This window comes from Eleutherodactylus coqui, chromosome 1, assembly GCF_035609145.1.
Source record: "Eleutherodactylus coqui strain aEleCoq1 chromosome 1, aEleCoq1.hap1, whole genome shotgun sequence".
In the NCBI taxonomy this organism is placed as follows: domain Eukaryota; kingdom Metazoa; phylum Chordata; class Amphibia; order Anura; family Eleutherodactylidae; genus Eleutherodactylus; species Eleutherodactylus coqui.
Window position 1 is genome coordinate 511,589,531 of NC_089837.1, and position 27,282 is coordinate 511,616,812.

At 46.6% G+C, this 27,282-nt stretch overlaps 1 protein-coding gene across 2 annotated transcripts in view; it reads right to left on the reverse strand.

The window, feature by feature from the left end:
* Positions 1-27,282, reverse strand: part of LOC136614437 (leucine-rich colipase-like protein 1) — a 167,757-nt gene that overhangs the window by 33,518 nt on the left and 106,957 nt on the right. For both annotated transcript variants that reach the window (XM_066594113.1, XM_066594112.1), the window contains exon 4: positions 7,720-7,839. In XM_066594113.1, coding sequence (XP_066450210.1) covers positions 7,720-7,839 — 120 coding nt within the window. The remainder of the gene's footprint in view (positions 1-7,719; positions 7,840-27,282) is intronic.

Consider the following 27,282-nt stretch of genomic DNA (forward strand, 5'->3'; position numbering starts at 1 on the left):
CGCAAGCGCGTCTAATCCGGCGATTAGACGCTGAAACTAGACGGCACCATGGCGACGGGGACGCCAGCAACGGAGCAGGTAAGTGAATAACTTCTGTATGGCTCATATTTAATGCATGATGTATATTACAAAGTGCATTAATATGGCCATACAGAAGTGTATAACCCCACTTGATTTCGCGGGACAACCCCTTTAATGCATTTTCACACTGGCCACATCACGGCCAAATGTCACGTAAAAAGAAAAGAGCCGCCATCAAGTCCCAATCTAAATTAGCTTTTTTTTGTCCATTCACACAGGTAGCTGCTGTGTATTAGTGAAAATATACTCTGCAGCGTAGAAATCCCTTGGTCAATATAAATCCTCAGAATGACTTTTAATGCTTTACTAGACCCAGCTGTAAACTATTCCCAGCGATGGATGCTACTAAACTCTCTCATCCTTTTTTTTAGCTTCACTACCTTGCTACTTTTCAGCTGTTGAATTACCTTGATGGGGTGGGAATCTCATCAAGTTCCGTTTTTTTTTCTGGCTGCTTTGGGATGTGATGTATTGCTGAATATTGGACCATGTGGTTGGGGCTAAAGAAGGTCTTATTGTCCAGACCACTAATTTAGAAAAAAAGCCTCATCAGTGAGGAGTGTTAAACCATCTGCACGGCAGAGGTGAGCATGCCTTACAAGCATGTGTAGTAGACTTTTTAGTAGGAGTACACAGTATGCAGTACTTACCCCATCCTTTACACTTGGGATTCATCTGACATGGCCTAACAAGCTAGGAAAGTGACAGTGAGGTCCACAAGTTATAGGTTTTTACATCAGAGTTGTCTTTCTCTTAGGCTTGGTGCCAGCCAAGATGAAATAGTGCAGTCTTCCTATCATCTGGGTGGATATGCTTAGCCTGGGTCCTTTGTTGAAACCTGTCTGGCATGGGTGGCGCTACCAGTAGAATACATTACCACTAGCATAGCTTATAGCCTTCTCAGAGCATGTAGACTCCTCCACACAACAAGGGGGCATCCATGGAGGGAGTTTCTGCTTCTACTATTAAAAGAAATGCAGTCATTGCTAGACTTGTTGAACTTTGCTTGCAGAGTACTTCCAATGGGTAGAGGCTTCTCCAGGTGAGTGGAGCAAAGCACTGCAGGAGTCAGAAAACCATTCTCTAAAGCCAAAGAACCAAAGCTTTGATAGCAGACCTGTCAGTGCAGGAGGTCTCCTTCACAAAATTTTAATGTGATAATAGTATGATCAGAAGCCCTGAAATCAAACCGCAATGAGACTTTTCCATGGATGCCTCTGGGGCAATTGTGTTTTGGCATGTATTTGTAGGGTTGTTGGTGCATGGGACAGTGGCCAAAGCCCTGGGAATTCAATGACCTATGGCACAACATGACACTATTAATACTATTTCCTATTGCAGTAGCAGGAGAGTTATAGACTTATAAAGAACCAGCACATAGTTTTCTGGACCGATAACATGAATGCAGTTGATGTGGTAAATAACATCCTCAACATCAGTCCCATTTATCAATATATTGAAGTATCTGGTAACTAAGTGCAAATAGTTCAATATCCATTTCAATGTGAAGCATATTCCCGGGATGAACACCACTGTAGCTGATACACTATCCAGAGGAAAGCTAGAGGAATTATTTTAGCTAGTGCTAATCAGGTTGGTGAATATTGTTGTAAGCACTTTTGGCAGGTTGTTACCCCATTATAGGTGACCTTGTCAAGAATTCCCTAGCGAGCAGCACATGGGCAGCATACAGGAGCATTGAAGATGGATAAACTTACAGAAGCAAACAACTACATTCCCTAGGGTTTTATTGCGATTACGGCTAATGTCCAAGGCTGGATTTGCCCCGCAGCTATTAGGCTCTTTTGAACATAATAACTGAATGTTCACGCTGCGGAATTCCGCAGCGTAAAATAACCCGCAGAATGTCCTATTTGCCGCGGGAATACGTGCAGCCGGCTTCCATGGTAGTCAATGGAAGCTGGCCGTCACGCCTTACTTCCGCTGTAGCACAGCAGAAGTATAGTGTGAATGCGCTACCCCGCCCACCACCGGCTGCATCATATGACACTGCTGGCGTGTCATGTGCTGTACTTTGCATGTGCACCAGCCAGTCATGCGGGACTCCCACAGTGGATCTTTGGGGGTCTTTGGGGGGGAGGGGGGGGGGGGGGGCGCCGTGACGGTCTTTGCAGGGGTATTCCTCTTGCAGAGCCCATCACAGCCATGGGCATGAGCCTTTAGATTGTAATCGCTTAAATAAAATCTTTATTATGTTTAAATAAAACTACCCAACAATAGAAAAATCTGAATTAAAATGAGGGCCCACATGAAAAGCCAAGAGCAACAGACCTAAACCATCTCATACCATCTATATATATATATATATGTATATATATATATATATATATATATATATATATATATATATATATATATATATATATATATATATATATATATATATATATATATATATATATATATATATATATATATATATATATATATATATATATATATATATATATATATATATATATATAAAATATATACACACACACATATACACACATACACACACACACACACACACACATATACACTCATATCTAAGTTGTGGATTAGACTTGGTACATTACACAGTTGTGCCAATACTTTTGCACTTAGCATTGAATTTTCGAGTTGTGACCTCTTTTACTTTTCCTATGTAGGACCTAAAGAATGCTCTTGCCAAATTTCATGTTTATATGACATCGGGACGTTCATATACTTTCACCTTTATATACTGTATATTATATACACACACCCACAGGTTTTTTTTGCACCACACTTTGCCTCACCTTAGGAGGGCGATTTTGCTGTTTTTCGATTTGTTGGATTCTCACCACCGCTGTAGGAGCTGGATACACTGAGTGACTCATCGGGCCCTGTCAAAGTTCTCCATGTTAAAGTATAGCGGCACTTCAGGATTCAAGCGTTGCTAAGCAACGCTCATAGTCACACAATATACAGTGGCAGTTCAGGCAAATGAAGCTCACAGGAGGGAGACGGCCACAGCAGAGAGAGTCAAGCGACACACATTGGGGGGGGGGGGGAGTCAAGCAAAGCCATAGGAAGGGGATTCAAACAACGCCCACAGGAGGGAGAGTAAATAATCCCACAGTCTTTTTCTTGCACCACTCTTTGACCCCTTTATAAGACTGCTGGTGGCTGATTTTGGTGTCAGGGGTTGTGTTACATCCGCACCACCACCATAAAATCCTAAAATTAGATTTTTATACAACAAGTCACTTGTTAGAGCAGGTCAAAGTTCCCAATGCTAAATCTATGGGCACGCGGCTAAGTGTGGCGACGTGTGGTTACGGAGTGTGATGTCATATGAGGAGAACAGCTGATAGCTCTGTTCTCCTCACCAACTAATTCATGCGGACCCGTGGATCACTCACCTCCCGGAGCACTGCTGATTCACTGGAGAGATCAGCATGACCAGAAGAGATCTGGCGAAAGCGCTCCCCAAGCGCTAATAGAGTCCTTCCCTGCACAGGGTTTTGGCGCGCCTGCCTCCTCCTCTGCCGAAGGCACACAGAGTTGACAGCCCGGCAAACCCCCATCAGGTAAGAGCAGGGAATTTGTATGAAGAAAGCTGGCAGGGCTTCCAAGATGGCATCCAGTCACACACACACAGCACTGCTACATGCAGGTACACACACTCAGCACTGCAAAACGTAGGCACACACACTCAGCACTACCACATGCAGACACACACAAACACACACACACTCAGCACTACCACATGCAGGCACGCACACTCAGCACTGCTACACAAATGCACCCAGCACTACTACATGCAGGTACACACACTCAGCACTACTACATGCAGGTTCTCCATGCACTCAGCCCTGCTACATGCAAGTACACACACACACACACTCAATACTACTATACACAGGTACACAAACACTCAGCAATGCTACATGCAGGTACACATGTAGTGGCCAGCACATCATCCTGGTCCCCTCCATAAATGTCATACATGTAATGTCTTATGTAGATGCACTGTGCAAAAATGTCTTGCCATTCTAGTATGTGTACTGCACAGCTGCAGCAAATGATGAGTTAATGTCTGCAAAAATAAGCTGACTGTTTGTAAATGTATCTATTATGTCTTGTCACGTGGTATAAGAGAGGCTACAAATGTGAGTCCTTGAGAGCGGGAAAAGATAGTTGGACCATCTTCTGGAGCTGAGAGAGAGAAAAGCACAGAGGCACCTTCAGCCCTCATGTGTTGAAGTATGGAAGAAAAGGAGAGGTTTTCCCAGAGTGCGTGGTTAAAGGGGTTGTCCCGCGAAAGCAAGTGGGGGTATACACTTCTGTATGGCCATATTAATGCACTTTGTAATATACATCGTGCATTAAATATGAGCCAAACAGAAGTTATTCACTTACCTGCTCCGTTGCTAGCGTCCTCGTCTCCATGGTGCCGTCTAATTTCAGCGTCTAATCTCCCGATTAGACGCGCTTGCGCAGTCCGGTCTTCTCCCTTCTGAATGGGGCCGCTCGTGCCGGAGAGCTGCTCCTCGTAGCTCCGCCCCGTCACGTGTGCCGATTCCAGCCAATCAGGAGGCTGGAATCGGCAATGGAACGCACAGAGCCCACGGTGCACCATGGGAGAAGACCTGCGGTCCACCATGGGTGAAGATCCCGGTGGCCATCTTAGCAAGGTAAGTAAGAAGTCGCCGCAGCGCGGGGATTCGGATAAGTACTATCCGTTTTTTGTTTTTTTTACCCCTGCATCGGGTTTGTCTCGCGCCGAACGGGGGGGCTATTGAAAAAAAAAAAAACCGTTTCGGCGCGGGACAACCCCTTTAAGGAATGACGATGGAGTGAGCCCCCAAAGAGAGAGAGTGAGCAGCAAGCGAGTGCAGCCTTGCAAGGCCTAGTGCAGAGGTGCTCACTTATTTGCTTCATGTCCGCGAGTCCTGAAGCCTTGGACTGCCCGGTGGAGGTACTCTACAGTCATTGTTCCCATTCAAGTATTCGGAAGCCTTGGTCCCGCTGAGTGGAGGTACACATCTTTAGTTAGTCATCATGCACAGGCGGCCTGAAGTCAGGATCTGCCATGTGGAAGTACTCTAGCTTCTTGAATTCCTGCACTTGTCAAACCTGTCATTTATGCCTTATTAAAGTTTATTCTGCAAGTAAAAGTTATTCCATGCCCTGACCATTCCTGGGGACCTGAGGTACTATATCTCCTGTATGTGGCTCATTTATTTCCCCGCTGATGTTCATGCCAGGAGGAAAGGGGGGGGTGGGACAGGAACGGGGGCATCACCCATAACAACCACAACCTCTGTTCCCCAGTTTATTGGGCAGGCAATAAGAACAGTTACCACAGGGTTGGCTACCAGGAGAGTCCTCTATAAGGGCGCCCACCCACTGGCGTTTTTTTTCCCTGCGAAATTCGCAGCATTTTTTTCTCTGCAGTGGTCTATGGGACTTGTAATGTTAAAATCGCGATCGCGCAAAATCGTAATTTACCGCGAAATCGCGATTTTGCGCGATCGCGATTTTAACATTACAAGTCCCATAGACCCCTACAGAGAAAAAAAATGCTGCGAATTTCGCAGGGAAAAAAAACGCCAGTGGGTGGGCGCCCTTAGGCTGGGATGTTATATCAATGTGGCTGTGGACAGGAATCTTCCTAAGGTTCTGACCCCTCCTGTATGTAATACTGGGTTGTTTGGTTATGATACTTTCCAATTAAAGATCCGCTAGCAAATTTGGTCAGTATTTTCTCAGGATTTCCATAATTTTGTTGGTATTTTCAGCAAATGTACCAATGCTTCTAATGATCTTCTTACCATCTGCCTCATTTTCGACATAGAATACAGCTATAGTTTTGGAACCGTACATGGATCGCTGAGCATTACAAAAACCATTAAAGCTTTAAAATCAGAATAATTTGTAGATAACATGGACAATGACAGTGTTAAATATCTTATTGTAAAGAGGAGTTACCAATGCACCTAGCAACAAAAGGCTGACCTCAGTATGACAATATGCAATAGTGCTGCCATCTTGAGGTACTGAAATCACTGTGCCGCACGGCTAAAAATTAGTGTAGCTGTGGACTCCATCATACTATCATGTCATATGGACTGTTTGATTCATGTCAGTTAGTTCTACAAAAAAAGCAAATTGTGAACATTTGAGAAAATTCTGGGGCAAAGCAGTACAAAAAAAAATGTCTTCCTTTTGCAAAATGTGGCTAAGAAATGGCTTCAAAATTAGATGGAAAACCAGAGCTTTAGCCACAGCCAGAACATAGGTGTCAGGCTGTGCTGCTGGGATCTGTTGTACTACTGGGTTCCAGGAGCACACCTTCAAAGGTAGGGGTTAATTCAGCTGGTGGGGTGTGGTATTCCCCAGCAGCCAATCCTTTTTAGTCTGCAGCATATAAAAACCAGCATCTCTCAGTAGTTGAGGCTGGTCTTTGTACTCCTTGGATGGCATCTGTCTTGGACCCACTCAGAGCTGTATTTCCATGTAGGTCTGTTGTGTCTCTCTGCTTTCCAAAGACATTTTGGACACCTATAGTCCTTGTCTGTATCATATGCAAACCCCCTCTTCCCTTCCCCTGACAGATGGGGCCTCCAAACGTTTTTTGTCTTGTTGTGTGTCAGATGGGTTAGGTCTGACTCAGTTTTCTATGTCAGCATGGTGGCTTACTGTCTATCCCCCTGGTATGAGGACACTTTAGACTTGCTGTGGAGTTTCATCTGTGTGCCTTTGAGCTCTGGGTGGAGTCCATGTTGTATGCACTACCTGTTTTAGTCTGGTGTGAACAGTGACTAGTGTTGTATGTCTGCCCAAGTGGCCAGACATGTTGTGTGAGCAGTCCTGTTCTGTGTACAGTGTGTGTGTCTACAGTGTCATGTCAGTATGTCTCGTAGTGTCTTGTTAGAGTAGGGACTGCAAGACACGAGTAGCCTTGACGTGGCTTGCAGCTTCAGTTCATTGGCCAATGCACGAGCTAATTCCTCGCTTTTTATATTCAGCTTTTCCATCTACTGTAGAGTGCGAGGTTTGTGTGGTGAGTTTGTGCATTCTGTCAGTTCCGCTTGGTTGTGAGTGTCCCCCTGCAGAGAGAGCAGGACCAAGGTTCCAGCGTGGGGCTGCCTCTATTGAGGTGATCGCCCTGCTTTTTTAGGTAGGGCCATGTTGTCCTTGCCAGCAGTATAGGGCCAGTTGTCCCTAAACCCGTGCTTTCAGGTCACGTTCGTGTGGACCCGGTGCTTAGTTGCCCACACGAACGTAACAATAGGCCAGCAAGCATTCCCTGGGTATTGTTTTGGGGCATAGTGCCACCCTCTGCCTATCTTTACATATAAAACTTTCAGAAAGAAGCTGGGGAGGTAAACAGAATATCTACAAGGGTGACAGAAAAAGCACGAGGGACTCTGCCTAGTTAGGTCTGTGTTTTGATTTGTCTTCTTTGCCCTCTTTGAATGAATGTCATCGTTTTTCAAAGGGGGAGCATTTTGTTGCTTGCATTAAGCTGTCAAACACATGTTGGGAAAAAAAAAAAAAAAAAAAAACAATGTGGAATCTGACACTTTAAAGCCCGTGTGAATGAGGCCTTATACTGTATGTACGGAGGAGAAACCAGTACAGCAGCTGGCAGCAGGTACTCACCGCACCAAAACATTTATCTTCGGATTTTGTTACACATATTGGAACGTTCCCAATAGTGTCCAAATTGTTGCAACACCCGCTATGACACTGGTCACTAGAATAACAGAAATCTCCAAGGTTCTAAATGTAAATCAAAGGAAAGAAAAGTTTTATCAATTCATTTATAAGCTTTCACATTTATGTCACATAAAGAAGTGTGTTTTACAAACATTTTCGACATGTCATAGGGACGTGTGAAAATTTTTTATCACTTGGGCTGCAGATGATGAGACCACACTGATTGCTAAAAATAAAGCAGCCAAAGCACTCATACAAGAGCTGTCACTGCTGGTCCACTGAAGGTGAGCCCATAGACTTTGTATTGAGCCAGTCTTCAGTTAAATAGCAAGGACAGCAATCTGATGAGCGCTTTGGCTGACTTGTTCTAGCAATCTGTGGGAGTCTCAGCAGGTGCATATCTAAGGGCTCAGGGTCCTGGGTGCAGAAGTTCAGCTCAAGCCCCTCCCACCTATACTTGTACCCGGACCTACAGCATGCTGCATATAACTGCAAAACAAATTTGCATACATGATGTAGCCTATTGCCATAAACTTTGCAAACATGACTCATTTCTTGGACTGCTTGAAAATTTGTTTGCAGCCTCTTAAACTGTGTTCATGTTTTTCGTTACATTTTAGAATCCGTTAAAAAACATAGAAAAACTGCATGCACTATTCAAAAACCGAGCTACACCAGTATGCTCCATATTACTACATACAAGGAGCTGTACATACATAATTATAGCTTTTACCTGTGACTTCGTCCACATGAAATTTGTACACTTTCTAGATGATACAAATTGTAACTATCTTCAGAATTATTACGCTGCTAATCCATCACTAATTATCTTATGTTATAAACCTTTAGCTTTCATTATCATATATATTGTGTTTCTTAATTATATAAACCATTTTCATAATATCTGTACTATGAAAGGTCCTTTAGTAATCCAGATTAGTGAAGGACCTCTTTGTAAATTACATTCACATTATTATCTATTATGCCAGAAGAGGGGACAGCCAAGGCTAGCCCGCGATCTTTCCATATTCTAGCATCCAGGAAAACTATTGAACTAGAGACTAGAGATGAGCGAGCGCACTCGTCCGAGCTTGATGCTCGTTCGATTATTAGGTTGTTCGAGATGCTAGTTACTCGAGACGAGCACCACGCGGTGTTCGAGTCAATTACATTTCCTTCCCTGAAAGATTTGCGCCCTTTTCTGGCCAATAGAAACGCAGGGAAGGCATTACAACTTCCTTCTGTGACGTTCCAGCCCTATCCCACCCCACTGCAGTGAGTGGCTGGGGAGATCAGGTGACACCCGAGTATTTAAATCTGCCCCGCCCACGGCTCGCCACAGACACACGCTAAGAGAGATCAGGGAAAGTGCTGCTGCTGCTATAGGGAGAGTTTTAGCGTCTTCAAGAACCACAAAGGTCCTTCTTAGGGCCACAGCTCACCTAGTGCATTACTGTTGTGGCTGCTGTGAGCAGTTTTGCACTTTAAAATTTTTTTTTATGTATATCGGGCGTGCAGGCTGTAGCGTTCTCAGGCTGCAGGCTGTACTTGAGTATAGGGGCAGTATTGGTCAGACAGGTACAGTGGTAGTGTAGAATCCTGTCTACAGGAACCCCAACGGTCCTTCTTAGGGCAACCTTTGACTGTGTGCATTTAACTCTGTGATTGCTGGGAGTTGTAGTACCTCCGTTTTTCACAGCAGAGCCTGCGTGCAGCCTTCATTTAAATATTTTGTGTCCGCAGATAGTGTAACGTCTGCGCTGTCTGCCTCCAAGAGTACGCCAAGAAACCACAAATTTTTTACACTGCTCTGTCTTGCACGCCAGCTGCCTCAGAAGTGTACGGTGTGTCAGACACCCATAGGTTGAAAGTGCAATACACACTGCATAGCCTCAGCCTGCATTGCATAGTGAAAAAAAAAGGAAATTTAAAAAAGAAATCCTTTTTATAAAGGCTAGAGATGAGCGAGCACTATAATGCTCGGGTGCTCGTTACTCGAGACGAACTTTTCGCGATGCTCGAGGGTTCGTTTCGAGTAACGAACCCCATTGAAGTGCATTTTTGTATATCGCCGATGCTCGCTAAGGTTTTCGTTTGTGAAAATCTGGGCAATTCAAGAAAGTGATGGGAACGACACAGCAACGGATAGGGCAGGCGAGGGGCTACATGTTGGGCTGCATCTCAAGTTCCCAGGTCCCACTATTAAGCCACAATAGCGGCAAGAGTGCCCCCCCCCAACAACTTATACTTCTGAAAAGCCCTCATTAGCAATGGATACCTTAGCTAAGCACCACACTACCTCCAACAAAGCACAATCACTGCCTGCATGACACTCCGCTGCCACTTCTCCTGGGTTACATGCTGCCCAACCCCCCCTGCACGACCCAGTGTCCACAGCGCACACCAAATTGTCCCTGCGCAGCCTTCAGCTGCCCTCATGCCACGCCACACTCATGTCTATTTATAAGTGCGTCTGCCAGAGGAACCGCAGGCACACACTGCAGAGGGTTGGCACGGCGAGGCAGCGACCCTCTTTAAAAGGGGTGGGGCGATAGTCCACAATGCTGTACAGAAGCAATGAGAAATCCAATCCTGTGCCACCTCCATCTGGAGCTGCACACGTGGGCATAGCAATGGAGAACCTATGTGCCACACACTATTCATTCTGTCAAGGTGTCTGCATGGCCCAGTCAGACAGCGTTTTTTTTATAAATAGTCACAGGCAGGTACAACTCCGCAATGGGAATTACGTGTGCACCCACAGCATGGGTGGTTCCCTGGAACCCACCGGTGGTACATAAATATATGCTATTGCATTGCCCATCACAGCTGAGGTAATAATGTCATGTTTAATGCAGGCGGGCTTCGGCCCACACTGCATGCCCCAGTCAGACTGGCGTTCTTTAGAAGTGGACACAGATGCATTTACAACTCCCTGTGGACCGACAGCATGGGTGGCTCCCTGGAACCCACCGGCGGTACATAAATATATCCCATTGCATTGCCCATCACAGCTGAGGTAATAATGTCATGTTTAATGCAGGTGGGCTTCGGCTCACACTGCATGCCCCAGTCACACTGGGGTTCTTTAGAAGTGGACACAGATGCATTTACAACTCCCTGTGGACCCACAGCATGGGTGGCTCCCTGAAACCCACCGGCGGTACATAAATATATCCCATTGCATTGCCCATCACAGCTGATGTTATGTCAGCTGTAATGCAGGTGGGCAAAAAATTAATTGGATTACACTGTAGGCGAGGGCCCACAAAAATTGGTGTACCAACAGTACTAATGTACCTGAGAAAATTGCCCATGCCCAACCGAGAGGGCTGGTGAAACCCATTAATCGCTTTGGTTTACGTGGCTTAATTGGTAACTAGGCCTGGAGGCAGCCCAGTTAAAATAAAAATTGGTTGAGGTGAAAGTTTCAACACTTTAATGAGCATTGAAACGTATAAAAATTGTTTAGAAAAATTATATGAGTGAGCCTTGTGGGCCTAAGAAAAATTGCACGTTCGGCGTGATTACGTCAGGTTTCAGTAGGAGGAGCAGGAGGAGGAGTATGAATATTATACACAGATTGAAGAAAGAAAAAAGGTCCCTGTTTTGGATGGTGATAGAGAACGATGCTTCCATCCGCGGGTGCAGCCTACGTATTGTTTATGTATCGCTGCTGTCCGCTGGTGGAGAAGAGAAGTCTGGGGAAATCCAGGCTTTGTTCATCTTGATGAGTGTAAGCCTGTCGGCACTGTCGGTTGACAGGTGGGTACGCTTATCGATGATCATTCCCCCAGCCACACTAAACACACTCTCTGACAAGACGCTAGCCGCAGGACAAACAAGCACCTCCAGGGGATACAGCGTGAGTTCAGGCCACGTGTCCAGCTTCAACACCCAGTAGTTGTAGGGGGCAGAGGCGTCACCGAGGAGGGTCGTGCGATCGGCTACGTACTCCCTCACCATCCTTTTACAGTGCTCCCGCCAACTCAGCCTTGACTGGGGACCGGTGACACAGTCTTGCTGGGGAGCCATAAAGCTGTCAAAGGCCTTAGAGAGTGTTCCCCTGCCTGCGCTGTACATGCTGCCTGATCTCTGCGCCTCCCCTGCTACCTGGGCCGCGGAAATGCGCCTTCGGCCACTAGCGCTGTCGGATGGGAAGTTTACAATCAGTTTGTCCACCAGCGCCCTGTGGTATAGCATCATTCTCGAACCCCTTTCCTCTTCAGGAATGAGAGTGGAAAGGCTCTCCTTATACCGTGGGTCGAGCAGTGTGTACACCCAGTAATCCGTAGTGGCCAGAATGCGTGTAACGCGAGGGTCACGAAAAAGGCATCCTAACATGAAGTCAGCCATGTGTGCCAGGGTGCCTGTATGCAACACATGGCTGTCCTCACTAGGAAGATCACTTTCAGGATCCTCCTCCTCCTCTGGCCATACACGCTGAAAGGATGACAGGCAAGCTACATCTGTACCCTCAGCAGTGGGCCAAGCTGTCTCTTCCCCCTCCTCCTCATGCTCCTCCCCCTCCTCCTCCCCCTCTGGCCATACACGCTGAAAGGATGACAGGCAAGCTGCATCTGTCCCCTCAGCAGTGGGCCAAGCTGTCTCTTCCCCCTCCTCCTCATGCTCCTCCCCCTCCTCCTCAACGCGCTGAGATATAGACATGAGGTTGCTCTGACTATCCAGCGACATACTGTCTTCCCCCGCCTCCGTTTCTGATTCCAAAGCGTCTGCCTTTATGCTTTGCAGGGAACTTCTCAAGAGGCATAGCAGAGGAATGGTGACGCTAATGATTGCAGCATCCCCGCTCACCATCTGGGTAGACTCCTCAAAGTTTCCAAGGACCTGGCAGATGGCTGCCAACCAGGCCCACTCTTCTGTAAATAATTGAGGAGGCTGACTCCCACTGCGCCGCCCATGTTGGAGTTGGTATTCCACTATAGCTCTACGCTGCTCATAGAGTCTGGCCAACATGTGGAGCGTAGAGTTCCACTGTGTGGGCACGTCGCACAGCAGTTGGTGCACTGGCAGATTAAACCGATGTTGCAATGTCCGCAGGGTGGCAGTGTGCGTGTGGGATTTGCGGAAATGTGCGCAGAGCTGGCGCACCTTTCCGAGCAGGTATGACAAGTGGGGGTAGCTTTTCAGAAAGCGCTGAACCACCAAATTAAAGACATGGGCCAGGCATGGCACGTGCGTGAGGCTGCCGAGCTGTAGAGCCGCCACCAGGTTACGGCCGTTGTCACACACGACCATGCCCGGTTGGAGGCTCAGCGGCACAAGCCAGCGGTCGGTCTGCTCTGTCAGACCCTGCAGCAGTTCGTGGGCCGTGTGGCTCTTCTCTCCTAAGCTGAGTAGTTTCAGCACGGCCTGCTGACGCTTGCCCACCGCTGTGCTGCAACGCCTCGTGACACCGACTGCTGGCGACGTGCTGCTGCTGCTGACACATCTTGATTGCGAGACAGAGGTTGCGTAGGAGGAGGAGGAGGGTGGCTTAGTGGAGGAAGCATACACCCCCGCAGATACCACCACCGTGCTGGGGCACGCTATTCGGGGGGTGGGTAGGACGTGAGCGGTCCCAGGCTCTGACTCTTTCCCAGCCTCCACTAAATTCACCCAATGTGCCGTCAGGGAGATATAGTGGCCCTGCCCGCCTGTGCTTGTCCACGTGTCTGTTGTTAAGTGGACCTTGGCAGTGACCGCTTTGGTGAGTGCGCGTACAATGTTGCAGGAGACGTGGTCGTGCAGGCCTGGGACGGCACATCGGGAAAAGTAGTGGCGACTGGGAACCGAGTAGCGCGGGGCCGCCGCCGCCATCATGCTTTTGAAAGCCTCCGTTTCCACAAGCCTATACGGCAGCATCTCTAGGCTGATCAATTTTGCAATGTGCACGTTTAACGCTTGAGCGTGCGGGTGCGTGGCGGCGTACTTGCGCTTGCGCTCAAACAGTGGCGCTAGCGACGTCTGGACGCTACGCTGAGAGACATTGCTGGATGGGGCCGAGGACAGCGGAGGTGAGGGTGTGGGTGCAGGCCAGGAGACGGTACTGCCTGTGTCCTCAGAGAGGGGTTGGATCTCAGTGGCAGGTTGGGGCACAGGGGGAGAGGCAGTGGTGCAAACCGGAGGTGGTGAACGGCCTTCGTCCCACCTTGTGGGGTGCTTGGCCATCATATGCCTGCGCATGCTGGTGGTGGTGCCTCCCCAGCTGATCTTGGCGCGACAAAGGTTGCACACCACTGTTCGTTGGTCGTCAGGCGTCTCTGTGAAAAACTGCCACACCGTAGAGCACCTTGACCTCTGCAGGGTGGCATGGAGCGAGGGAGTGCTTTGGGAACCAGTTGGTGGATTATTCGGTCTGGCCCTGCCTCTACCCCTGGCCACCGCACTGGCTCGGCCTGTGCCCACACCCTGACTTGGGCCTCCGCGTCCTCGCCCGCATACAAGTCCTATAGGCCTAACCCTACCCCTCAGCATGGTGTATTAGCAATAGTGCAGATACAGAACGCTGTAATTAAATGTGCCGCTTATTGGCCTGTGGTTGGAGGCTGACTTTGTTTACGGAACGCCAGGAAATAATTTGGCACACACCTGCTGTAACACTTAGCTGGCTGCGTATTTATTTGTAGAACTACTACACCCAGCACACACGGACCCAGAACACTGAGCACAGTGACAGGCAGGCCAAATAGATTTTTTGCCCAATATTTTTTTGAAAAGGCCTACTGCGTATATTCAATCAATAATATATGTCTTCTGTTCCTGAAGTGTGTCACAGAACTGCAGAGTGTTGCACTGTTATTAACTGCAACAGAGCGGTGATTTCACAGCCAGGAAATAATTTGGCGCACGCCTGCTGTAACACTTAGCTGGCTGCGTATTTATTTGTAGAACTACTACACCCAGCAGACACGGACCCAGAACACTGAGCACAGTGACAGGCAGGCCAAATAGATTTTGTGCCCAATATTTTTTTGAAAAGGCCTACTGCGTATATTCAATCAATAATATATGTCTTCTGGCACTGCCTACACAATTCTGTCCCTGGAGTGTGTCACGGAACTGCAGAGTTGCACTGTTATTAACTGCAACAGAGCGGTGATTTCACAGCCAGGAAATAATTTGGCGCACGCCTGATGTAACACTTAGCTGGCTGCGTATTTATTTGTAGAACTACTACACCCAGCACACACGGACCCAGAACACTGAGCACAGTGACAGGCAGGCCAAATAGATTTTTTGCCCAATATTTTTTTGAAAAGGACCACTGCGTATATTCAATCAATAATATATCTTCTGTCCCTGCCTCCACACTTCTGTCCCTGGACTATTACTGCAGGGCGCAATGCTCTGCACGGCCGATATACCAAAAAAAAAAAATGTGCAACACTGCAAAAAGCAGCCTCCACACTACTGCATACGGTTAGATGTGGCCCTAAGAAGGACTGTTGGGGTTCTTGAAGCCTACAATAACTCCTAACGCTCTCCCTGCCTCCACACTTCTGTCCCTGGACTATTACTGCAGGGCGCAATGCTCTGCACGGCCGATATACCAAAAAAAAAAAATGTGCAACACTGCAAAAAGTAGCCTCACAGTACTGCACACGGTTAGATGTGGCCCTAAGAAGGACCGTTGGGGTTCTTGAAGCCTACACTAACTCCTAACACTCTCCCTACAGCAGCTCCAACACTATAGCACTGTCCCTCAGCTATGTCACAACGCATCTGAGGCGAGCCGCGGGAGGGACCGATTTTTAAGTGAAAGTAACTCGAACATCACGTGGTACTCGTTACGAGTAACGAGCATCTCGAACACGCTAATACTCGAACGAGTATCAAGCTCGGACGAGTATGTTCGCTCATCTCTAATAAAAGCATTTTTTCTATAGTGAACATGAAAATGAGAATTTACACCCCAAAATGGATACCCCTGTTTGTCCCGTGTTCAGAAACATACCCATTGTGGCCCTAATACTACGTCCGTATGCACAACGTTGCCCAAACCGAAAGAAGCAGCCGCTGGCTTTCAGAACAGACCTTTCGCTTGAAGGTGATTTAAGCCCCATTGCTCACTTGTAGAGCCCTTAAGCGGTAAAAATGATGGATAACCCCCACAAATTACCCAATTTTGAAAATTAGACCCCTTAACAAATTCATCTAGGGGTGTACTGCGCATTTTGACACCAAAGTATTTGAATGAATCTAAGCAAAGCATAAGAAAAGAAATATGATTTTCATTTTTTTGGCAATTATGTCATTTTAAAAACATTTTTTTTTAGCAGCGTACATACAAATGAAGACTTGCATGCCACAATGGATCCCCCTGTTTGTCCTGTGTTCATAAACATACCCACTGTGGCCCTGGGGGATCTTACCTCTTGAGGAGCGATTTGTGGAAAACTCTGGATTCTCCACGTGTCTGGTAGTGTCAGCTTGTACGCCATAGGACTAATCACTTTTGTGGGCCCTTTTCCCGTCACTAATCGGAAACCAGCTTTAAAGAAGTCACTTTAACTTATGGTTCTTGGAAGAAAAGTACACCAACTGGCCCACAGACAAAGGTTCAGAGATATTGTGCATACCTCTACTCCTCCTTAGCACTGCATCCCTGGACTGCTCCTAATTGCCATGCACCTTCTCCCACACATCCCGCGGGTCCTGAACCTGAGCGTCTGCAGACAGATTGTTAGAAGAGGAGGGGAAGGATACCGCAAACCTGGGATTAAATCCAAAATTACAGAAGAATGGAAACACGCCAGACGCCGCATGTGTATGATTATTGATAGCAAATTCAGCCACTGCTAGAGAATTGACCCAGAGACTCTGACAATCACTCACATACATTCTGAGGTACTGAACCAGTTCCTTGTTCATACGTTCCATCTGCCCATTAGACTCCAGGTGAAAGGCAGAGGAAAACGACAACCCGATACAGATATTCTTATAAAAAGCCTTCCAAAACCGGGCAACAAATTAGACTCCCCGGTTGGAAACAATATCCTTAGGGACCCCATGCATGCGCACAATCTCCCTGATAAAGATGGTGGCTAACTCAGGAGCGGACTGAAGCTTCTTTAGAGCAGTAAAATGCACCATCTTGGAAAATCTGTCGAAGACCACCCAGATGACCGAGCACCCCTGGAACCCGGGCAGGTTGGTAATAAAATCCATCGACAGATGGGTCCATGGCCTCTCCGGAATGGGGAGACGACAAAGCAGACCCTCAGGTCATCTCCTTATACTCTTCCCTCGAGCACAAATAGGGCAGGACTTGACAAATTCCCTGACATCCTGAGACATTTGTGGCCACCAATACAAACGGCCACACAGCTCCAGGGTGCCTCAGACCCCTGGATGCCCTGCTAAAACCGAAGAATAAACCTCTTCCAGTATGAGGAGCCGCAAGGCATAGGGAACAATAAGTCTCCCCTCCGGGAGGTCTTGGGGAACGGACTGCTGAGCCGACTGGAGTGAAACAGAGGTGTCAGGCGTAAAATTGGTACAACCACGCTCGGGCCTAGAATACTCTCTCGCTGAGGCTCCTCTACCTTGGGAACCCCGAAGCTGCGAGACTGCACATCAGCTTTGACATTCTTGGACCCAGGCACATATGTGACTACAAAATTGAAACGTGAAAAAAAACAATGACCACCTTGCCTGACAAGCACTTTTCGGACTCCAGATAAACCAGATTCTTTTGGTCCGTGAGGACGAGTGTCCTCTAAGAAATGTTTTCACTCATCAAATGCCCATTTTATGGCTAATAATTCCCTGTTTTTGCCAATATCATAGTTGCGTTCTGCCTGATTAAACTTCCTGGAAAAGAGCGCCGGGAGATTCTTGTGAGAGGACTGCCTCCACCCCATGCTCAGATGCATCCACTTTAATGACGAATGGGTGATCTAGCTCCGGCTGAACCAACACCGGAAAGAGCCCTCTTGAGAAGTGCAAAGGCCTTCACTGCCTCTTGAGACCAGGAATCAACCCTAGCCCCCTTACTGGTCAAGTCAGTCAAGAGTTTGGCCACCACCATGAAGTTCTTAATGAATCTCCAAAGTTTACGAACCCCAAAAACTGTTGTAACGCCTTTAAGTTGGTGGGTTGCACCCAATCAGTGATAACCTTGACCTTTGCCTTCCTCTGGATCAACAACATACAGGCTGAACTAAAAGGACATTGTCTTCATTCGGCCTTACATACTATGTTATTATGTTACTATGTTGTCCGAGTCCATCCGGATGCGCGATGGAGAAATAACATATCCCAGAAAAGCAATTTCCTGTACACCAAAATGGCATTTCTCCAACTTAGCATGCAATTGATGGGCTCGAAGGTGGGAAAGCACTGTCCGTAACTGCCTGACATGGCTCTCCCAATCAGGAGAGAATATCATCAAAATATACAACCATGAACGTGCCCAGGATGTCATGAAAAATGATATTCATAAAACCTTAAAAAATAACTGGCACGTTACGTAACCCGAATGGCATGACTACATATTTAAAATGCCCCAACAGAGTATTAAATGCCATTTTCCATTTGTCCCCCTCTCTGATACGGATGAGATTATAAGCTCGCCGAAGGTCTAGCTTAGAGAACTAACGGGCCCCTACAACCTGATTGAGGAGGTCAGGAATCAGGGGTAAAGAGTACTGGTTCTTGATGGTTATCCTATTCAAGGCTCTATAACCAACACAAGGCTGGAGGCCACCATCCTTCTTCTCCACAAAAAATAATCCTGCCCCTGCGGGTGATTTGGAAGGACGTATATGTCCCTTGGCGAGACTCTCAGTAATATACTCCTTCATTGCCTCACGTTCAGGAACAGTTACATTAAATATTCCTCGCTTAGGAATCTTGCTCCCGGGAATAAGATTGATCTTGCAATCTCATTCCCGGTGCAAGGGAAAATGTCTCCGAAAGCTGTTTGGAAAGCATGTCAGAAAAATCTTCAATGTACGGAGGTAACCCATTTACCTTCTACTCTGGGGAATGCACCTGGACGGAGACTAAATGCTCACCACAACCTTGCCCCCACTGTACTAGTTCAGAGGTGGACCAATCAAGCTGGGGGTTGTGCTGCCGGAGCTTGGGTAACCCGAGGACTAAATCGACGAAAAGGCTCTCCATCCCCAAGAATGAACACACGTAAGAATGTAGCGCCCCTACGGAAAAAACTAGTTCTGGAGTCCTCTTACTGATTAACCCCGCTGACAATGGAGTGGAATCGATACCCGGAAAGGAGGATTCAGTGGTAAAAGACATGCAGACATAGACTTGACGAACTCAAAATTAACAAAGTTCGCGGCAGCCCCCGAATCAAAGAAGGCACAACCATTAAGGACATTAGCATTATACGAAATAGAGAATGGCGCTAACAATTTAGAACATTCCGGAAGTACCTGAGCTCCTAGGCAATCCCTCCGGACATCGCCTAGAAGTTTTCCCATGGCTGTTTCTTGGGGCAGTTGGCGACCCAAGGACCTGGACCTCCGCAATAAAGGCATAATTGGTTGCTGAGCCGAAATTCCTTGCGCTTCTTTAAGGACAAGGAGCCCACTTCCATTGCCTTGACTCCGATGGTAGCTGAGGTCAAGAATGGATTATTGGACCGGGTCACAGGCGGTTCGATCTGAGTCTTGCCTTAAGACAACGCTCCGCCTTTACCGCAATAGTCATAGCCTGTGATAATGTCTCGGGTTCCGGGTGCGACAACAACAGATCTTTAACAGACTAGGACAATCCAGTACAAAACAAATCTTTCAGAGCGTGGTCATTCCATCTAGACTCCACACAAAACTGCCGAGACTGGGAGCAGAACTCTTCTGCAAGACATCTTCCCTGCCGAAGACTCAATAACTTACTCATGGCATATCTCGCCCTATCTGGCTCGTCATAAATCTGCCCAAGGGCCATTAAAAAAAAGGCATCAACCGATTGGCAGAGCTGTGTGTTGGAGGGCAGCAAAAATGCCCAGTTTTGGGGGTTGCCTCTCAAGCGTGAAATTACAATGCCTACCCTCTGGTATTCCCAACCGGTGGTGGTGTAATTCACAATATAACCTGCACGCTTCCCGGAAAACAAAGAATATCCTAAAGGTCACCTGAAAAAAACATCAGGTAGCACAATCTTGGGTTCGACCCCTGAGCCTGGGGCTGCAGCAATAGTGACAGGAGTACCAGCAATTGTCTGCTCCTAATGCTTGAACCGAGCGGACAGATCATGCACCAACCCTGTTAAGGCTTGCACCTGATTAGCAAGGCTTGCAACAGCCTCCATATCAGAGTTCAAACTGGAAGGTCAAAACAGGTTCCCAGTAACAATATGGCCAGTGTTTCTGTTAGGGCTGGTCAGGGCAGATGGACAGGAAATTCCTACATCAACCCTCTCCCATGTCCCTACCTACTTGCCCCCCTAGGCTAGGCGCCAGAGCGACAACTGGGTGATGGTCCCTGCACTGCACTAGTGTCAGGGACCCCAAGAAGGAGGGACTGGGAGACCGACAGGTGGGAACCATGAGCTGAATAGGACAACAATGCGCTAACCAGAAAATAGTCGAGACAGCAAGCTAAGTCAAATCAAAAAGTCACGTGCGGAGTACAGGAGGGCAAAAACAGAAACAGAGTTCGATGCAAGCCGAGGTCAAACCAAAAGACATGTTCGAGGTACAGGAGGGTAAGGCAGAAGCAGAGTCAAATGCAAGCAGAGGTCATACACACTATGGTCAGGTCAAAGATTGCGGGTGTAGTCAGAAACAAGTCAAAACAAACACTGGCACTGGATTCTGGGCCAGCAGGGTTTATATGCAGACCTCCCTGCCCCTCTGGAGGGAGTCATTAAGCCACCTCCCCCCGGCAGCAAGCGGCCGACCAGCGGACTGGCATACCCGCGCAGGACATGGGACACGCCTCCGGCAGACACGACCAACCACCAGAGTCGGGGAACCCCGGACAGAGCCACCAGCCCGGGCCCTAGGCTTGCCAGGACGAGCAGCCCACACCAACCAGATCCCGGCGCCCCCACTGGTAACCCCATCTCTTACAGCTAGGCCTATAATGGAGGGAACACCTATTGGATTTCAGGGCACAACTGAATAAATTCCAGGCCCTATTGCCCACTTGTACAGAAAAAAATCGACTCCCTAAAAATAATTCCCCTCTGCACCCTTTTTGGTCTTCCCTAACTCTTAGATAAAAGTAATTATGTAAACTGTGTGTCATGTCTGAAGACAGGGGTAATTACTAGGGCTGGTTGGGATGGGTAAATGAGGCAATAAAACCAGGTATCCCTCCTCCTCCCATGCTTTTTTTTTTTGGGGGGGGGGGGGTATTTCTTGACCTTAGTGGCAGGGATGTGGTGTAAAAAGTGGTACTCTGCGATCCTTTGTAAGCTTGCTGAGGTGAGGCAATCTCAAACAGAAGGCGCTCACCAAGCTGCTCCTGGTACTGCAAGAAGGCGCGCATTCCCGGGGCCTCTTGTAAATTACGTATTAAGGTAGCGGTCTGAATAATGCCGGGCTCACTTGGCCATATGTGGGATCTGCTTGTGGAAGCCTGCAGCGGATCCCAGCTGTGAGCCTGGCCATGGCGCTGTGTACGGCCGTGTACTGTACATAACTGCATACTCACACAGACAGTCATTCGCAATATACCGGCTTTTCTTTGTATTTCCTGCGGCGTCGCGTACACAATGTAGTTACGTATAGGCTGCTGGTATATCCGCGACCATGGAGCACAATGGGCTCTATGTCGCGGATATCCGCGGTAAAATATAACATGTTGCATTCTGTTTTCTGTGAGTAAATTATGTAATTCCGACCTGCTAATTTGAGCGGAATTGTGCAATCCAGTGCATTTGATTGGGCCGCGGATTACCGCTGATCAAACGCATGCGGAGTCCGCAATTTCTATCCGGTCATGTGAGACCCGCCTAATGGTAGATCGCTACCTTTTTATCATGTGACTGGAGACCGCTCCACAAGGCTAAGGTCACTAATCCAGGGTCTCGGAGACTGTTGGTCGCCAGGAGCAAGGGGATTTAACCCCTTAGTGACGAAGACTTTTTGCGCCTTAGTGATGGAGCCACATTTTGGAAATCTGACGTGACTTAACAAAACATAACTTCGTAAAGGCTTCGTATATCAAAGTGATTCTAACATTATTTTTTCGCCACATATTATACTTCATTTAGGTTGTAAAAATAGACCAATAGAATTTGTGTATATTTATTAAAAGTGCCAATATTGGGAAAATTTTGAAAAAATTGTCATTTTTTTCACATTTTCAACTGTAATATTTCAAATATAAATTTTAAACCAGCTTTCTTTGTACATATGAATGAAAACCTGCAACCCAAAATGGATACCCCTGTTTCTCCCATGTTCAAAGACCTACCCATTGTCGCCCTAATCTTATGTCTTACAGTCTATCTATCTATCTATCTATCTATGACATCAGGAAATGAGAGAATTAGATTCCGTACGTAAAATTTGAACGCTAATTCTTTGGCGCTTTGAATTGAATAATCGAGTTGGGATGAGACATAAGGCCTTGCCCATAAGCATTCCCCAACCTCCAAGAACTGAACCTACCTACCTGAATGAGATTTTGTAGGCCGCTGCTTCCCCTTTACGGGCTGAATAAAATAGCCGTTGGGTGGAACATACAATTTATCCGGCTGCTGTGGCTTCTTAGGAAGATATCCTAGTACTTGTTTACCCACTTCCAACTCCAATGGTAATTGGCTGGCGTGCTCTAGTGGTTCCAAGCTGTACGTGTCATAATAGAGCCTTAATGACATCACAATGCAGCTTATGAGAACATGTTGGGGCATGTTCGCGCGTTGCTGCGAAGACAGACATACATACATACTACGTTTTTATATATCTAGATGACGGCAGCAGCGACCACTGAGGTTTACCGCTGGGGTATGTCACTCTTATTACTAATGGGGGGAGTGTCACTATTATTACTGCTGTGGGATGTCACTATTATCGCTGGGGTGAAGGTGTCACTATTACCGCTGGGGTATGTGTACATGTGGCAGAAATGGGCAGGGCTCTTTTAGAATAGACCGGGTGCAGATTTTGACTGCTTTTTAGATGCGGAAATGCTGCAGAATTTTCCACAGAAATCTCCGCTGAGCACATTCTGCAGTATTTCCGCATCCAAAAAGCAGTCAGAATCTGCACCCGGTCTATTCTGAAGCAGCCTTGTCCTTTTTAGAACGACGGGGGTAAAATCATACGTTGTGATAAGCCCCGCCCCCTGACGTGTTGGCACTTTGCGATACATAAGTGGGTTTTGGGTTGTAGTTTGGGCACTCGGTCCCTAAAAGGTTTGCCATCACTGGCCTAGTACATGTTTGCCCACTTCCAACTCCAATGGAGACTGACTGTAAATGGCTGGCGTGCTCTAGTATTTATGGTTCCAAGCTGTACGTGTCATTGCATACAGTCTATCTATCTATCTATCTATCTATCTATCTATCTATCTATCTATCTATCTATCTATCTATCAGGGTTATTGCATACAGTCTATCTATCTATCTATCAGGGTTATTGCATACAGTCTATCTATCTATCTATCTATCTATCTATCTATCTATCTATCTATCTATCTATCTATCTATCTATCTATCTATCTATCAGGGGTATTGCATACAGTATATCTATATCTATCTATCTATCTATCTATCTATCTATCTATCTATCTATCTATCTATGACATCAGGAAATGAGAGAATTAGATTTTGTAGGCCGCTGCTTCCCCCTTGCAGGCTGAATAAAATAGCCGTTGGGTGGAACATCCAATTTATCCGGCTGCTGTGGCTTCTTGGGAAGATAGCCTAGTACATGTTTGCCCACTTCCAACTCCAATGGAGACTGACTGTAAATGGCTGGCGTGCTCTAGTATTTATGGTTCCAAGCTGTACGTGTCATTGCATACAGTCTGTCTATCTATCTATCTATCTATCTATCTATCTGGGTTATTGCATACAGTCTATCTATCTATCTATCTATTTATCTATCTATCTATGACATCAGGAAATGAGAGAATTAGATTCCGTACGTAAAATTTGAACGCTAATTCTTTGGCGCTTTGAATTGAATAATTGAGTTGGGACCCATTAACTTTTCCTATTTATGACATAATCAATGCTCGTGCCAAATTTCATGTTTCTACGACATTGGGAAATGAGAGAATTAAATTCCGTACATAAAATTTGGACGCTAATTCTTTTGCGCTTAGAATTGAATAATCGAGTTGGGATGAGACATAAGGCCTTGCCCATAAGCATTCCCCAACCTCCAAGAACTGAACCTACCTACCTGAATGAGATTTTGTAGGCCGCTGCTTCCCCCTTGCGGGCTGAATAAAATAGCCGTTGGGTGGAACATACAATTTATCCGGCTGCTGTGGCTTCTTAGGAAGATATCCTAGTACTTGTTTACCCACTTCCAACTCCAATGGTAATTGGCTGGCGTGCTCTAGTGGTTCCAAGCTGTACGTGTCATAATAGAGCCTTAATGACATCACAATGCAGCTTTATAGAACATGTTGGGGCATGTTCAAGGGCGTCCGATGTTGATGACATCAGTGATGACATCACAATAGCAGGTGGCTTACTTATTCGATCTACGTGGGGGGGGGGGCGTAACTTTCGACGACGCTCGCGCGCCATTTATCGTAGGATATTTGTACTATGCCTATAATCTTCCCAGGAGTGTACTCAACAACTTCCCAAAGTTTCATGGCGATCGGATGAATGGTGTAGTAGCGCATAAAGGACAAACACGCACGCACGCACGCACGCACGCAGACAGACATACATTCAATTTTATATATATAGATGACGGCAGCAGCGACCAATGAGATTTTGTAGGCCGCTGCTTCCCCCTTGCAGGTTGAATAAAATAGCCGTTGTGTGGAACATCCAATTTATCCGGCTGCTGTGGCTTCTTGGGAAGATAGCCTAGTACATGTTTGCCCACTTCCAACTCCAATGGAGACTGACTGTAAATGGCTGGCGTGCTCTAGTATTTATGGTTCCAAGCTGTACGTGTCATTGCATACAGTCTATCTATCTATCTATCTATCTATCTATCTATGACATCAGGAAATGAGAGAATTAGATTCCGTACGTAAAATTTGAATGCTAATTCTTTGGCGCTTTGAATTGAATAATCAAGTTGGGACCCATTAGCTTTTCCCATTTATGACATAATCAATGCTCATGCCAAATTTCAAGTTTCTATGACATTGGGAAGTGAGAGAATTAAATTCCGTACATAAAATTTGGACGCTAATTCTTTTGCGCTTAGAATTGAATAATCGAGTTGGGATGAGACATAAGGCCTTGCCCATAAGGATTCCCCAACCTCCAAGAACTGAACCTACCTACCTGAATGAGATTTTGTAGGCCGCTGCTTCCCCCTTGCGGGCTGAATAAAATAGCCGTTGGGTGGAACATACAATTTATCCGGCTGCTGTGGCTTCTTAGGAAGATATCCTAGTACTTATTTATCCACTTCCAACTCCAATGGTAATTGGCTGGCGTGCTCTAGTATTTATGGTTCCAAGCTGTACGTGTCATAATAGAGCCTTAATGACATCACAATGCAGCTTTATAGAACATGTTGGGGCATGTTCAAGGGCGTCCGATGTTGATGACATCAGTGATGACATCACAATAGCAGGTGGCTTACTTATTCGATCTACGTGGGGGGCGTCGTAACTTTGGACGCGCGCGCGCCATTTATCGTAGGATAGTTGTACTATGCCTATAATCTTCCCAGGAGTGTACTCAACAACTTCCCAAAGTTTCATGGCGATCGGATGAATGGTGTAGTAGCGCATAAAGGACAAACAGACAGACAGACATACATTCAATTTTATATATATAGAATGTATGCGTGTCTATCTGTTTGTCCTTTATGCGCTACTACACCATTCATCCGATCACCATGAAACTTTGGGAAGTTGTTGAGTACACTCCTGGGAAGATTATAGGCAAAGTACATTTATGCTATGATAAATGGCGCGCGTGCGTGCGTCATCGGCATTTACGCCCCCCTTCCCCACGTAGATCGTTCGATTTCCATCATTGCCACTAATTTTCTCACTTCCCGATGTGGTAGAAACATGAAATTTGGCACGAGCATTGAATATGTCAAAAATAGGAAAAGTTAATGGGTCCCAACTCAATTATTCAATTCTAAGCGCAAAAGAATCAGCGTCCAAATTTTACGTACGGAATCTAATTTTCTCACTTCCTGATGTCATCTATATATATAAAAATGAATGTATGTATGTCTATCTGTCTGTCCTTTATGCATTACTACACCATTCATCCAATCACCATGAAACTTTGGGAAGTTGTTGAGTACACTCCTGGGAAGATTACTGGCATAGTACATCTATCCTATGATAGGTGGGGTGCGTGCGAGCATCGTCGACAGTTATGCCCCCCCAGACAAAGATCGTTTAATTTCCATCTCAAGCACGAAAGCAAAAGGCATTAGGAGCAACGGGATACGTGTTCAACTACAAAATGATGCATCCGCCGAACGTTTCGCAAGACAATTGCTGGATATTAAGAATGCTGAGGTAAAATAAAAGCTGTGCTGTGATTGGTTGCTATATATTAAACAGCTGGGGTAAAATGAATGCTGCGCTGTGATTGGTTGCTATTTTTTATATTGCTGAGGCAGAATAAAAGTTGCGCTGTGATTGGTTGTTATTTCTCTTACTGCTGAGGTAACATATAAGCTGCGCTGTGATTGGGTGTTATATATTATAAAGCTGAGGTAACATGTAAGCTGCGCTGCGATTGGTTGTTATTAGAGATGAGCGAGCACCAAAATGGTCGGGTGCTCATTACTCGAGACAAATTTTTCGCGATGCTCGAGGGTTCGTTTCGAGTAACGAACCCCATTGAAGTCAATGGGCGACCCGAGCATTTTTGTATATCGCCGATGCTCGCTAAGGTTTTCATTTGTGAAAATCTTGGAAATTCAAGAAAGTGATGGGAACGACACAGAAACGGACAGGGCAGGAGAGGGGCTACATGTTGGGCTGCATCTCAAGTTCCCAGGTCCCACTATTAAGCCACAATAGCGGCAAGAGTGCACCCCCCCTTCCCAACAATTTTTACTTCTGAAAAACCCTCATTAGCAAGGCATACCTTCGAAAAGCACCACACTACCATCAACAAAGCACAATCACTGCCTGCATGACACTCCGCTGCCACTTCTCCTGAGTTACATGCTGACCCTCCCCCCCCCCCCCCCGCATGACCCAGTGTCCACAGCACACACCAAAGTGTCCCTGCGCAGCCTTCAGCTGCCCTCTTGCCACACGCTGGCCTCATAGCCACATCACCCTCATGTATATTTATAAGTGCGTCTACCATGAGAAGGAACCGCAGGCACACACTGCAGAGGGTTGGCACGGCCAGGCAGCAACCCTCTTTAAAAAGGGCGGGGCGATAGCCCACAATGCTGTA